We start from the raw sequence: 16224 nt of genomic DNA, 5'->3' as shown, positions 1-16224 counted from the left end.
ACATATATATATATAAAGTTATAAATGACAAGAGAATAGTATGATAAAAATTTATTTAAGCATTTGAAAATTCATACCACAACAATTGTTTTATAACTTGAAACATGCAAAGATAATCTATTTTATTATATTTTATAATAAATAAATTACTTCTATGTCTGCATTAATATAAACAATCTTTTAAATCAATACAGATATTAAGCTTATACATAAAAACAATTTAACATTAAACTGAAGGATTACATAAGACATTTTAGTAGAGTACATGTTTTTTAATACTTTTCAAGGAAAAAGAGGTTGACAATGCCTTTGAAGTTACTGTCAACCCTTTTCATCCAATATGTATTAGCTTTACACTTGGTTCCTCTTGTGTAGTTCTCAAGTTTTATGGGTTCATATAGACAGACAGACACACATTCTCATCTTTTTTATATATATATATATATATATATATATATATATATATATATATATATATATATATATATATATATTTATTTATACACACATTCTTTTATCTGTTTCAGTCATTTGACTGCAGCCATGCTGGAGTACTGCCTTTAGTCGAGCAAATCAGCCCCAGGTCTTATTTTTTGTAAGCCTAGTACTCATTCTATGAGTCCCCTTTGCAAAACCGCTAGGTTACAGGGACTAAAGATACTACCATTGGTTGTGAAGTGATGCTGTGTGTGTGTGGGGGGGGGGGGGGAGACACACACACACACACACACACACAACATTGCAGCATGATGCAGACCTTGGGCCTACTAGATTCTTGTCAAACTGTCCAACCCATATCATCATGGAAGATGGGTAATTAAAGCTGATAATACAAGCAAATAAATCAATGCCTATATAAAAATATATATATATGTATGTATGTACACACACACACACACATTCAAACTTTCATTTACAAATTAGTTAGTATTCTGTGAATTAGATTAACTTAACATTGCTGTGTATGTGAATGAATGAAGCTGAAATGCGAAGATTATTTGAAACAGATTAGAGAATTCTATGAGAAGTGAGATAAGATAGAAACTGCAGTGCTCAGTTAGACATTGAAATTGATAGAAAAAGAATGCAAAGAACTTCATATGAAGTTGAACTTTGGGAAAGATTATGACAAGAAAATGAAAATATTAGTGTCATGCAAAAAGAAAAAAAGTTGAAAAATATACACATGAATAATTTAACAATATAAATGCATAAACTGTTAGACAATTACATAATAAATTACTTGATTTTCTTTTCATTTAAAAATCAATCTATATTTGGTAGGCATCAAAGATATGAATTCAGAAATATTCTTCAACCCTTTAACATTCAGATTATCCAGCTTAATATAATGCTTATTTATTTGCATTGTTTTGAATTAATCATGCATTATCTCACAGCTTTGAAATTTTTATGATATGATTGTTTATTTTTAGAATAACCTTGTCTGGTAGGTATGAGAAGCTGGATCTCACAAGTTTGAACTAATAAAATATTTGAGCATTATATGACTGGTTTAAATGTTAAAGGATTAATATTGCCGAAAGATAGCAAGCAGAAATAATTAGGCAGATTAAGAGGTTGAAATAGATAAAAGATTAATAAACAGAATTAATATTGTTAAATAGAAATTACTATAAAAGAGAGAAAAATACAACAAAAGATTGATATGAATATTTCTTAAGAAGACCTTTAAGCAATGATGGTGAGAAATTAGGCAAAAGATGTTAGATGATGCCAAGAAATAAAGACAAAGACAAGATATTCTATCAAACCACATAGGTTGTTTAATATTTCTTTTATATTTGGGAAAGCTTCCCTTTATCAAATACAAGGTGGGAAAAATCCCCAGCATTTGGAGAAAAAGTGTTATTAGTAGGCTCAAAGCCAAAACAAAAATATTCAAGTGTAAGAATACTCTAAGCCTTCCACTCATAGAGTATTGGTGACCCTGAGGCCATAATAGAAAACACCAGCCTTAGAACAAACCCTAAGTTGTGTGGTTCATAAGTGAACTTCTTAACCACACGGTCATACCTGCATTTATCACTGACTGTCACACTGTGTTCATACTATACTGTTGTGACAAGTTCAAATTAATGTCAATTGATTAGAAACATTCTCAACAGTAAGTTCAAAAATGACATACATTAATTTCTCCAGAATGATATAAGTGGGGTGGTTTTGTTGTTGGAGCAATTGTTTTTAATGCTAAATGCTCTTCATACTACCAACTTACTACACAAGTGAAAAACAGCAATTGAACCTAACTTTATCAGTGGCATATTTTGGGCAATCAGAATGAAGTGTCTTGTTCTGGGGCCAGAGCTGCAGTAACATTTAAACTTGTGACTGACTGACTAATTTTTTTTTTTAATTACTACTTGGTCTTTGAAAATAGAGAGCGATATAGGTTGTGATGTTAACGAGGAGTGTAAACATCGCATTTTGTTCAGAGAGTGACAAGTGACACCATAAAATGCCAACATCTACATAATTTTCCCTCTGAAAATTCCTCTTGTAATTCATTGGTCAGCTTGAGGCCAAAGAAGATATTTGGCAATATATTTTCATTTATATTAGGTCCACTTATACATACATAAATGCGCATATACATACATATGCAAATATATAAATTGTACCTAGCCACTTCTGGTATCATGCGTTGATGTGACTAGATTCTATTGAATCCTATAATTAAATACACACACATATATATCATACACATACAAGGAAAAAAGGAGAGAGGCAGAGAGAGAGAGAAAGAGAGAGAGGTATCAAACCATGGGCTTGATACCTCTGTGAGAGTGAAGAGATTTTGTTGAATGTAAAATATCCATTTAGAAAATGTGCAATATATATATATATATATATATGTCAGTAAATAGTGGGGTTGAATTAACCGCACGTGAAGAAATAATAGGAAAATGAAGAATAAGGCAGAATGCTAAACTGGAAGCATATTTTAATAAAGATTTCTAACTGGCTTTCATTGCGAAGCAAATTTTCAAGAAGGAGAATGAAAATGTTTTTTACAAAGAAGTACAAAATGAAGAAAATAATATATAAAAAAATAAATATACCAATACATTATATTGTCTTTGAGCTTTTGAAGTTCAATGGTAGTTCATGTATATAATGGTTGGAAAAATAAGGATGCATGAGAATTGAGAGTTGTGTTAGGTTTTAAAAAAGGGTTAAAAGTTTGTGTTAAGCAGGAAGTGTGGTGTCAAAACAGGAAGTGTGTGTAAGGGGAGACAAATGTTTTTAGTTGGAGTTATGAACTCTTTTTCAACAGGAAGTTTATAACTCCAACTAAAAACATTTGTCTCCCCTTACACACACTTCCTGTTTTGACACCACACTTCCTGCTTAACACAAACTTTTAACCCTTTTTTAAAACCTAACACAACTCTCAATTCTCATGCATCCTTATTTTTCCAACCATTATATACATGAATTACCATTGAACTTCAAAAGCTCAAAGACAATATAATGTATTGGTATATTTATTTTTTTATATATTATTTTCTTCATTTTGTACTTCTTTGTAAAAAACATTTTCATTCTCCTTCTTGAAAATTTGCTTCGCAATGAAAGCCAGTTAGAAATCTTTATTAAAATATGCTTCCAGTTTGGCATTCTGTGTTATTCTTCATTTTCCTGTATATATATATATATATGGTTGTGGTTGGGGATTTACATAAAGAAATGATAATTTCAGAAAAATTAGCATGATAAACAGAAAAGAAAGCAAAAAGAAAAGAAATTAGGTTAAGAACAAAAAAAAAAACAAAAACAAAAGTTAGTGAAAAATATGAAAATTAAAATTAAAAAAGAAGTGAAGAAAGCTGTAGAAGCAATGTACTAAAATCTAAGATTCCAATATTTACATCATTATCATCTTCGGGTAAACAAACCTAGAATGGAAGAAAACAAAGCATTGGGTTACTAAAATAGGAAGGAACAACAAAAACAAAAATTTGATCCTTTGTTTTTTAGTCATTAGTTCTAAGATCTTCACATCAAATGCATATATTTTACAAGATAATATGGCTTCCATACATAAGCTCTCAATATAATAATAATTCTTTCTGCTATAAGCACAAAACTTGAAATTTTTTTTAGGGAGAAGGGATTAGTTAATTACATTGATACAAGTGCTCAACTAGCACTTATTTTATGGACCACAAAAGGAATGAAAGACGAAGTTGACCCTGGTGGAATTTGAAATGTAAAGTCAGAAGAGATACCAATAAGCATTTTGTCCACTGTGCTAATGACTCTGCCAGCTCACCATCTTCTCTCAATGCGATAACACAATAAAACTCATGGCTATTCTAGTAATAATATTTGAATGATTTTTTCATTATAGAAAAGATCAACAAAATATATGTGGTTGAAAGTTCGTGACAAAAGGCCAAGTCTGAAATTAGTGGAGGTATTAAAATGAATATTTAAAAAAATATTTTAACCCTATTGTTATCATATTTCTCTTGAAATAAACTACCTTTGTTCCAATTAATTTTAAAAATATTGAAGAATTTAGTAAAATAACTGTCACTGCTAAGTGATATTTCAAATATAAATCAACATAAAATTTTGATGGAAGGTTTCGACTTATAGCCTTTAAAAGAGGAAATTTGCATCATGGAACCAGGGGGTTACATGCAACATTTACAATTCCATATTTTATGATTTTTATTATTCATAATTTGATGGAAAAATTTAAGAAGTATTGTTTTTTTTTACAGTAAGTTTATGTTATTATTTTCCTGCTCCTAAACCTGTTGTTGGTACTGCCACAGTAAATAATTTTAGAAAGTGACTACAGTTATTAATAATTTGACGATTCATTGCAATACCTGACCTACCTTTTCAGGACAACTTTCGGGCTGAGACCTATGGACAACTGCCAGAGATCCCTGGCCTGGCAGTGCTATCAAAAAGTACTACCCGTTTGTGATAAGTTCTACAGGTATGGCTCTAGAAAACTGGGCCAACCTGCCTGAGATGTGGTCAGAGTGACGAAACCATTCTACAGTGTCAAACCATTTCCTACTTGTGGGCTTCTGTTGAACAACTGTTGTCATGTGTGGCACGAGTTGGTTTATCATTAATATTGCTCTGCCTCCTTCCTTCAAATGGGAAGGAAGAGCTGTTTTCATTGTACTAGTGGCTATAGCGAAAGAATGTGTATGGTGGATGCATTTGAAAGGCCTAGAAACAAACACTTTCCTCTCTGGTCAATCACTCATCAACTTTTTCAAGTATCACTTGAAAATGAAAGTGAGAGTAGAGAGGGAAGGTTTGTCTAATGAATGTTTCATGAAAAGATGGGTGAATGTAGCAAGGCTGGCACATGTGAATGACAGAGCTACCTTGAGCGTAATCCTATGAACCAAAGAGAAAGAGAGTACTTTACTCTAACGAACTTTTGCATTCCATTGTCTGAGGTTACTATGGTCTTTTCTTTCGTATGTATGTATGTATGTGTGTGTGTGCATGTGTGTCTGTCTGTCTATCTCTTTTTCTCTCTATATATGTTTATAGACATAGGTATGACTGAGGTAGCAATAAGATACTATAGCTGTATGGCATAATTCAACAGGTAATTGATATCATTAAAAGTACTTTACACAAACACAAAATCCACTGACCCCTGTCAATGAAACAAAGATGTAATTGTAGAAATACTTCAAGGTGACACTTCAGTGCCCTTGCTTTTTTTTTTCGTCATTGTCACTGGATACATTAAGTGTTAAATGTCTTCTAGTTGCTCCAAAGTAATACTCACACTACCTATCCATGAATGAAATTGGTACAGATTTTGCAATAATGCACAAGATCTATTTTCCCTCAAAACAGCAGCAAACTGTAAGGGCCTTACCTAAATGACCAAAATAAAGAGTATATTCATCTATCATCAAAACAAGATAAACTGATCATCATATTCTAATGTTACCATTAAATTACTAAATTTGAAATGAGGGATTGAATCAAGTGAAAAGTGCTTTTGTTGATGATAACGAAAGAAGATGCCTTTAAATTTACGATGTTCAGTGAATATTTATTTTTCATTAACCGATTTGATACATTTAAAAAGTTTATAGCTTATACAGCCTTGTATTTGTTCTATTTCAGTTCCAAAGTGCTCAAGAGTAAATCAGTGACATATCAGCTTAAAGAACAAAATCTAGTAATTTCGAGGTTGAGTTTATGTCATACCCTGATGGAGCCTTTGGAAACATAAATGGAGAGATATAAATAACAAGACATTTATCAATGTACCCAATAAATTATATCAATCAAGGAGGTAATAATAGGCTTTATTTCTAATTCTAGAACAAAGTAATTTAGAGAGCAATCCTGTGATATATAACATATAACACTAACATCTCACTTTAAATTAAAGTCTTAAACAAAAACAACACCATCATCATCACCACCACATATTAATTCAGTAGCCATGTTGTGAACAAACATGCAGAATTTAGTATTATTTTGTGAGTAAATTAAAATGCAAAAAAATCAAGTACTAATTAAGAATAGAAGAAATGAAAATAGAAGGCTTAAAAAGATGTTGAAATTCAGAAAATGAGATTGAAAGTGTGACACAAGAAAGCAAATGAAGTGAAATAGTGAAAATGTTATTGCATTATATAGATTTGAATGACAGTGCAACAAACAGTTAAATGGCCAGGAAAAAAACCATATAAAGGGTTCACAGGATTAAAGTGTCAGTGTGTTTGATTTAAAAGATTATTACTCAATTTATAGGATCAAGGATGAAAATAATGTAAGGACAATAAGATTACAAAAGTAGAAACCATCAGTACATGACAGAGAGACTACAATAAAACTTGAGTATAGTGTCTCTGTGTCTGTGACAAACATATTTATACATGTGTAATTATATAAATTATTACACATATACATAATACAATCCACACATTTAGATTTTATATGCATGATTTACTGAAAGTATTAGTGAAGTAGCTCAGTAAATCCAAATTATGATATACAATGCATAACTGTGTGGTTAGAGAATTATCTTAGTAACCATGTTGTTTCGAGTTCTAATGTGTTTTACTACAGCCACTCAATGAAACTGATAGATGGAAACTGTACAGAAGCATTGTGTGTGTGTGTGTGTGTGCGTGCGCGTGTGTCATCATCATTTAATGTCCGCTTTTCATGCTAGCATGGGTTGGACGATTTGACTGGGGACTGGCGAACCAGATGGCTACACCAGACTACAATCTGATCTGGCAGAGCTTCTATAGCTGGATGCCCTTCCTAACGCCAACCACTCCGAGAGTGTAGTGGGTGTTTTTTACATGCCACCGGCACGAGGGCCAGTCAGGCGCTACTGGCAACGGCCACGCTCAAATGGTGTTTTTTACATGCCACCTGCACAGGAGTCAGTCCAATGTTTTGTGTGTATGTATATATATATATATATATATACATATATACACACACATACATGTAGATGTGGAAATGAAAGGAGACAATAGATGTGGAAATAAAAAAGACAATAGATGTGAAAACGAAGAGAAAGTAGATGTGGAAACAGAAAATAGACTAAGGACAGTTTCTAATTAACATGCATACACATGGAAAATGTTATACCAATGCAATTAGAAAGGTGACAATATAATGATAGTGCAATTATTTTGCCACACAATAGAAACTATGACAACATGACTGCAGTACAACAGACTTGTTGTCAGCAAAGCTACAGAGATCAGTTAGTCAAGACAACACAGCTACAATACAACAAACCCTATAACTAAGTTAATTTATGTTTTACTTAAATGCACAGAACTTTGTACATAATTGTGCACCCATATATCATTACATATTCTCTCTACCCAGCTGTACATATCTTAATATATTCTTTTAATGCAACAGAACACCCATATATACATTTTCTTAGTACTACCACCATCGCCACCACATCTGCCATATACACACTATTCAAACTTCTGATGCCACCACCATTAATACCTTTGACTTGGCCGCCTTCCCCTCCATCACCATCACCACTGTCTTTCACATCACTTACTCTCACCATCATCTCTGACCACTGCAGCTACCACAACCACCACCGCTGCCTCTGCCTCTATCACAGCTACAGCTCATACTATTACTATCACCCTGTTACCATCACAAAAAGGCTGAATGGTGTGTGTATGGTAGAAGTGGTGGTGATTGTGGTGGTACTGCTGTTTATCATGCAGCTTTGCAATAAATTCCAAGTCAACAAATTATATCATTGTTTTAATGAAAATTGTTCATTGCTTGAAAAATATTGTTTAACTTTAATAAAATTTAACATGTACTCAATGCATGAAGTCTCATTGTTGGGCCCAAAGCCTAATGAAGAGCCCTCCACAGGAGCTAGCTTAAGAGCTGCCCAATAGGGCAGATTTAAGCTACAATATACATCATCACCATCCAGTGTTTTAAATCCGGGTTTTGTCCCTGTTAACAGGGGTGGTCAAATCTACATCAATGCCATAGCAACCAAGGTAGGCAAATGCAGCCCACCCCAACTTTTGGGCTGGCTGTTGACCATTCTCCTTTGCTATCATGAGGCTTTTTGGGGGCTAGATTTTCTATGGGGAGCATGCCCTTGCTTACCTCCCACCTCAGTTTCTAGACACGAGTGGACCTGAGACCAAGGCCTCTATCATGATTTTTAAGAAATGTGGTGGCAAACTTGTTCAGGAAGGCAGGGATGCTACTCTCTGAAACCCCTTTCGGAGCCTTGACTCAAGGATGGAAACTTTTATGCATTGGCAATACATGAAATTCTCAGCTCTTGAATTAGTTTGTAACTTGTGCTGGTTAAATTAAAAAATATATGTGTTTTGAGTTCTATTTTCCTGTTTGTATTACTAAACCTATATATATATATTTGTATTCTACCTACCTGCCTCATATCTTAAATCCTTTCTACCCAGCTGTACACTATAACACTCACAAATATATAATATATTTGTTACACCTAAGAGTTAAATATGCATGCAGTTTTCATGCAGAAAATTTTTAAATATTTAGACTTCTAGCCTTAAAGAGAGTGAAATATCTTGCCAAAGACAGAATAGGAAAGGAGACAGAATTGTAGCATTCATCCCTTTCTCTGAGGCTTTGACTTTGGTAGCAACTTAAATGATTCTAACACAGGAAAAGCTGGTCACCAATTTCCCACTGTACCAGACACCTGACACATAAGTATTGAGAAGACAATGACTGTAATCTAAATGTTAGTAATATTGAAATATCTTGAGAAACATTTCACCACAATCTTCAGCACTTGATCATTTACTTCTCAAAAGTATTAATTATGATTTCATAATTAAACAGGAAGTATTTTTACCCAAGTATAGTTTAGTATGTGAACAAAACACAATAAATATGAAGTGATGACAGACTAAGTAAGTATCTAGAACCTAACCCACTTGAAAATTTATTGTACCTCATAACAATTTCTCATAAAGACATGAAGCATAAGAGAGGAGAATTTTTTTTTTTTTTTCTTGGTACCATTTATGTCTTTGTGAAGGGTAATAGCAACATGAATGAAGTGTGTTTCTCTGCTTGTTAGGTGACTACACTCTGCACCATGTTGCTACCTACTACGACAATAAATAGTTGAGCATGACAAAATGCAGTTTTGAAGGATTGACTGCTGACAGGAACAGCACTTTACCTGATCAGATTTGCAAACCACAATTACCTAAAGGAAGAGGAGAAAGATACAAAAAAAGAAAAAAGAAAAAGAAAGAATGAAATAAATGTTATTTAAATGACAGACATAAAATTGGAAATAAAAAATTGTTTCTAATCTAGGAATAAGGCCAACAGTTTTGAAAGGAAGGAGCTAGTTGATAAAACTGACCCTAGTACTTGACTAGTTACTTTGTCGATGAAAGGATGAAAGGTAAAATTAACTATGGTGGGATATCAGAGGAAGGTTAACAGGGAATATAACTTTGCCTTTCACCCTTTCAGGGTCGATAAATTAAGTATTAGTTGTGTACTGAGGTCGATCTAATCAACTGGCCCCTTCCCAGAAAATTTCAGGCCTTGTACTTAGAATGAAAAAAAAAAAAAAAAATGTACTTGTAGTTTAGATTCAAATCAATCTTGACTGAGTAAATCTATAATCAAAAACATTCCAGCATTGATCATCTCATCTTTTTAAGACTGTCAAAAGCCAAATTATTTGAATGTAACTTTGTTGAAGATAGTGGAGTTTTGATTGATTTGAGGGAGATCTGGCTGCTGTTTCTAACATGCTCAGTAACCACTTAGAGACACTTTCGTTGGCTTGTATTATTTATCCCCCGCCACGAGCTAAAGCACAGATATTTCCCAGACCACATTTAAATGACCTTCTAATGACATCATATTCTCCAGGTGCCATCATATCATATAACAATATTATAAACTGTTGAAAGTTTAAGAATTTTGTGAAATAAAAAAGAAAGCTAAAGTTAAGCAAATTTTTTGCTTGACTAAAATAATAATATAATGTGATCTTTAAAAACAGAGCAAATATATAAACTTTAGTCCAATTTTTAGCGATTATAGACTGTATTGAATTTCAGAACTTGTGGATGAGAGATTAACTGGATGATAAACTGACTAGAAGAAATAAGCAAACTAACAAGAATGGGTATAATTCAAAAAAAAAAATTGGTATTGATTCTCATTGATAGGCTAACATGAAGGCCACATGTTCATGTAGGAAACATTACTTTTGTCAGAAGAGGGAAAATGTTTCAAATACTAAATGTCCAAATAACTCTAAAACAAAATGTTGCATATTTTTAATTGGATATCCATTTACTGTGACCATTGTAATTTGGGTTCAGTCCAGACACCTGGAAAAATGAGTTTTATTGTCTGACTCTCTTACAAACCACTCAGTCAGCTTGAGTGATTAAGCTCCTTGCATCGGGATTAAAACCAGTGCAAGGCAGAACTCCAAGCATTACTCAGTTTTTTAGAATCTAATTTCTTTTTCTTCCTTTTGTGTGTGCTTTAGGTTTTGCAAAATCTGGAAAAAAATAAATAAAGATAAGAAACATAATAAATATAAAGTTATTAAAAGTAAAACTGAAACGTTTTTTCAAACCATTGAAGAGACTTTGCCCTGTAATAATAAGAACAATGACGATGTTAAATAATAGATTAAAAACTGAATAATAGAAATAAGTTTTTTAAGCTACTTACTTTATTACTTGGTAAAATCCATTCCATATGTATCGCACTCTGTTTGTTAACTTCAACTCTGCAATTCATTTCGATTGTTTCATTAACCATATACTTGGTTCTTTGTACAATAATTTCAGGAGTCAATTCTTGATTATCTAAGAGGAGAGAAAAAAAAAAAAAAAAAGAAGAAATTCACAATTAATCAATTAGCTGTTTTGATACAAACCCACCTGAGGTTACCTCTGGTTCAAATGATACAAAGAAATCTAAATTAATTAAAACTTTCCTTCAAACAACAATTAATATTGTTTTAAATTTTGGCACAAGGCCAGTAATATATGTTGCTGTGCGCGCGTGGAGTTGATTATATTGACCCTAGAACTTCACCGGTACTTTATTTTGTTAATCCCAAAAGGATGAAAGGCAAAAGTGATGTTCACATTTGGATTCAAAATATAAAGGTTTGGAAGAAATGCTGGTAAGCATTTTGACTGACAACATGCTAATGATTCCACCAGCTCAATTCTTTAAACACCAAATGAATAATTTTTATCAAATTTTGGCATAAGTCCAGCAACTAGGAAGGGGGTGCTTGATTATACTGACTTTAGTACTTGACTAGTACTTTATTTTATCAAACCCAAAATGATGAAAGGCAAAGTTAGCCTTGCGATTTGAACTCAGAATGTAAAGAGCCATAAAAATGCTACTAATCACTTTATTCGATTCTGTCAGCTCCACAGATTAATAATGATAAAATATTTTACCAAATTCTCCAAAATGAATTGAAACAAATGCAGAGTATTTTAACAGAAATATGGTTACAGGAGACTTAATGAATTACTCTTCTCATTTCTCGTGTTTTCATTCCATTAAAAAGAAATTATTTTAAATGAGTTTTTAACTTATTTTAGATTTTCTAAGAATACATATGTTGAAGAAAATATTTTCCTATTTCATACCTCTCTCTATACTCAATGCTTATTACTAAGTGATGAAGTGGTATTTATGATGTTCAGACATGGAGTTTATTGTAATACCTACAGTGCAGATGTAGTTGCACCTGTGTGATCAACAAGTTTATTCCTTACCTGGTATTTGGTTTAGAGTCAATATTCTAATAGTAATATGCATTAACTCGATCGACTGGGTATTTTAATGAATAATGGTCTTTTTGGTTAGTTATATAACTAGGAATATTATTCATATATCATCATTGTTTTAATGTCCTCCACTTTTACATGCTTGCATGGGTCAGATAGGATTCTTTGAGGCAAATTTTGTATCTTGCCTGTTTCTAAGTAAGGTAATATTTCCCAATGACTGGAAAAGTTTTCATGGAAGACTGGAAATGAAGGAATACACTTGTATGATGACGATGCTCATTTATACCAAGAGCATGATGTGAATAAACACACACACACACACACACACACACAATGAACTCCTTTCAGTTTCTGCCTACTAAATCCACTCACAAGGCTTGGATTGGCTTTGGGTTAATAATAATAATAAAGAAATTATTGTGTACAGTGTTCAGGTGCACTACAACTTATCAAAAGTGCATGTACATTACATAGAATTATGTACAAATGTCAGGAAAGTGAACAGTGTATGAGTTATGATATACATGTGTGGATGCTTATGGAGTGAGGGGATATCAGGTGTAGTGTTGGTGAATTTCAGGAAGCATGGAGATTTTAAAGGATGCTATGTCTCAGCAGCTAACAACTGATGCAGATAATTTGTTTCATGCTTCAGCAACTCTGAGTGTGAAAAAAATGTTTCAGAAAATCATGGGAACTGTACTATTTTTTGACTTTGTAACATGCCCATGTGTGTTAGACACATGGAATTCAAAAAGGTGCTCAAGTTTGTTGGCACGATGGTTAATAATTTTGTGGGTGTTTACCACGTCAGTTGCCAGACGTTGAGTTTCAATGGATCCTTGTCCAGGGAAGCAAGGCATTCAGAGCATGGTAGATGCCTGATGGAGGGTGTTCACTTGGTTGCATATTATAGTAAAAAACATTTCCCCAAGATGCCATGCAGTAGGACTGAACTCAAGACCACATGGCTTTAGAGCAATCTTCTTAACCACACAACCATACCAGTATCTACGGAAAATAATGTTGTATTTGTAGCATAGCTTGAAATATACAAATACTGAATTTGTACAAAACACTTGACAACGTTACCAATAAGAATTTTCGATCCTACTTCTAGTTTATGGCTGGCATGATACTATTTGGATCGAAATCTAAGAGACTGAATATATAAAGTAGTCAACAAATAACACCAACTCACCCTGAAAAGTGCTGTGCACAGCTACTTTTTGAGTTTTATTGTTGAGTTCCCCAATACATGTAAAACTGCCAGTGTACAGCACTGTTGGTCTTTTAATTACAAAACCCATTTTTGGGTCATACTGGAGGTTTTTGCTAAGTTCAACAAGTTTGTCATGCTTCTGTAGGCTCACTTTGATATTAGGGTCTGTCACTAGGCATCTGAAGTATCCTGTTTTAAGGCTGACCACATGACTGAATATAATACTTTCAACAAAGAAGTTATCTGGATCTGAAATATAAATAAATAAATAATAATATTTATAATAATAATAATGATAATAAAGCAATGATACTCTAGGATATACCAATATACACAGATAGAGAGATCAAGGCTAAGACGTTGGGTATAGTTGTCAGAGACTATCAAGAAAAAAAAGCCTTCTAATTGATGTATCCATTCCAAAAGCTGACAATGTATCTCTAAAAGGAAAGGAAAAAATTCTCAAAATGCAAAGATTTGGAAATAGAGATAACTTGAATGTGGAGCTGAAAAACAGAAACAATCCCGATAACAACAGGTGCATTAGGTATGGTTAAAAAAAATACAGACAAATACATAACCAAAATACCAGGACTTATGAATATAACAAATATATATTACATACAAAAAATGGCACTACTAGGTACTGCACACATCCTAAAAATTAGCAAGAAATAGCAACACCAAAGCAAACCACAGCACATACCCAAGATACACAGAGCTGTGCTTGGTTGAGCAATGAAAGAACGTGATAAAAATAAGACTAATGAATAATAATAATAATGGTTTCAAATTTTGCCACAAGGGCAGCTATTCTGGAGGAGGGGATTTGTCAATTACATTGACCCCAGTTTTTCAGTGGTACTTAATTTATTGACCCCAGAAGGATGAAAGGTAAATAATAATAATCCTTTCTATTGTTGGCACAAGGCCTGAAATTTTTGGGGAGGGGACAGATGGTTTAATTGACCTCAGTGTTTCACTGGTACTTAATTTATTGACCCCGAAAGGACGAAAGGCAAAATTGTCCTGGGGTTTTAAATTTTAGCACAAGAGAAGCAGTTTCAGGGGAGGGGGATAAATCAATTACATCAAACATAATGTTCAACTGGTACTTATTTTATTGACCCTGGAAGGATGAAAAGCAAAGTCAACTTTGGTGGAATTTGAACTCAGAACGTAAAGGATGAAATACTGCTAAGCATTCTGCCAGCTCACTGCCTAATAATAATATTGATGATGATGATGATGATGATGACGATGATGATTTTTTTTCTTTATTAATCATAAAAAACATGGGGAACAGTACAGGATGATATGCTGAAGAATTACATGGAAGAGCATGTAAAAAGAGTAACTAACAATAAATAAAAATTAATGATTACTGATTTAGGCATGAGGCCAACAATGTTGAGGAGAAGAGTTAGTGAATACCACGAACCTCAGTAATCAACTGATACTTTATGTTATCCACCCTGAAAGCATGAAAGGGCAAAGTTGATCTCAGTCGGATTTGATTTCAGATTGTAGAGTCAGAAGTGCTGCAAGGCATATTGTCTGACATTTTAATCATTCTGTCAATCCATCACCATGGTGATGATGATAATGATCCTTTCTACTAGGCCAAAAAATTTTGGAAGAGGGAACTGGTTGATTATATCTCCCCCAGTGCTCAACTGGTACTTTATTTTATCAATCCCAAAAGGATGAAAGGCAAAGTCAACCTCAGCTGAATCAGAACTTACAACATGAAGACAGACAAAATGCCGCTAAGCATTTTGTCTGGTGTGCTAACAATTCTGCCAGCTTGACACCTTAATAATAATAATAATAATAATAATAATAATCCTTTCTACTAAAGGTACAAGGCCTAAAATTGTAGGGGCGGGAGGTAAGTTGTTTAGATCAAATCCAGTGTTTCACTGGTACTTAATTTATCGACCCCAAAATGATGAAAGGCAAAATCGACCTCGGCAGAATTTGAACCCAGAATGTAGCAATGGGAGAAATACCGCTAAGCATTTTGTCCATTGAGTTAATGATTCTGTCAGCTTGCCACCTGAATAATAATAATAATAATCCTTCCTATAAAAAGCACAAGGCCTGAATTTTTGGGGGAGGAAGAGGCTAGTTGATTACATCGATCCCATTGTGCAACTGGGTACCAAAAAGAAGAAAGGCAAAGTTGACCTCAGTGGAATTTGAACTCAGAATGTAGTGATGGACAGAATGCCACCAAGCATTTTTCTCGGTGTGCCAATGATTCTGTCAGCTGCTCCGTCTCCTCAACAACAACAACAACAACAACAATTTCTCTGATACCAGGCCAGAAATCTACAGAGGAAGAGCAGAGTTAATGGAATCAATCACAATATACTCTATCGGAGGTAAAATCCATCTATCTGGGGGTAATCTAACACAACAAGACATGTATTTTGTATCATTCTATCAATTCTCTACTAACCCCATGGTTTCAGGTTCAGTTCTTTTCCAGAGCCTCCTTGACTAGCGGGAAGAAGGAAGGAAAACAGGACAGACTCACATGAAGGTTCTCAAGCGCTAGATGGTGAGGAATTAACCTGCTGATACAACACATTACAACTCTATTAAAATAGACGCCCCTGGGCCGGCTCTTGTGCAGGTGACACATGAGGTTTTTCGAGC

The 16224-nt window shown here is 33.6% G+C and overlaps 1 protein-coding gene across 6 annotated transcripts in view; it reads right to left on the bottom strand.

Moving 5' to 3' along the window:
- Positions 1–16224, bottom strand: part of LOC106877728 (vascular endothelial growth factor receptor 1) — a 64427-nt gene that overhangs the window by 22442 nt on the left and 25761 nt on the right. For 2 of the 6 annotated variants that reach the window (XM_014926694.3, XM_014926696.3), the window contains exons 4-7: positions 13540–13809; positions 11251–11387; positions 9722–9748; positions 3894–3920 (exon numbers count right to left, since the gene is read on the bottom strand). In XM_014926694.3, the coding sequence (XP_014782180.1) occupies positions 3894–3920; positions 9722–9748; positions 11251–11387; positions 13540–13809 (461 nt within the window). The remainder of the gene's footprint in view (positions 1–3893; positions 3921–9721; positions 9749–11250; positions 11388–13539; positions 13810–16224) is intronic. The other 4 variants (XM_014926697.3, XM_014926698.3, XM_014926699.3 and 1 more) reach the window with 2 other exon arrangements.

This window comes from Octopus bimaculoides, chromosome 13, assembly GCF_046866305.1.
Source record: "Octopus bimaculoides isolate indiv1 chromosome 13, ASM4686630v1, whole genome shotgun sequence".
Lineage (NCBI taxonomy): Eukaryota > Metazoa > Mollusca > Cephalopoda > Octopoda > Octopodidae > Octopus > Octopus bimaculoides.
This window is presented reverse-complemented; position numbering and strand designations above follow the sequence as displayed.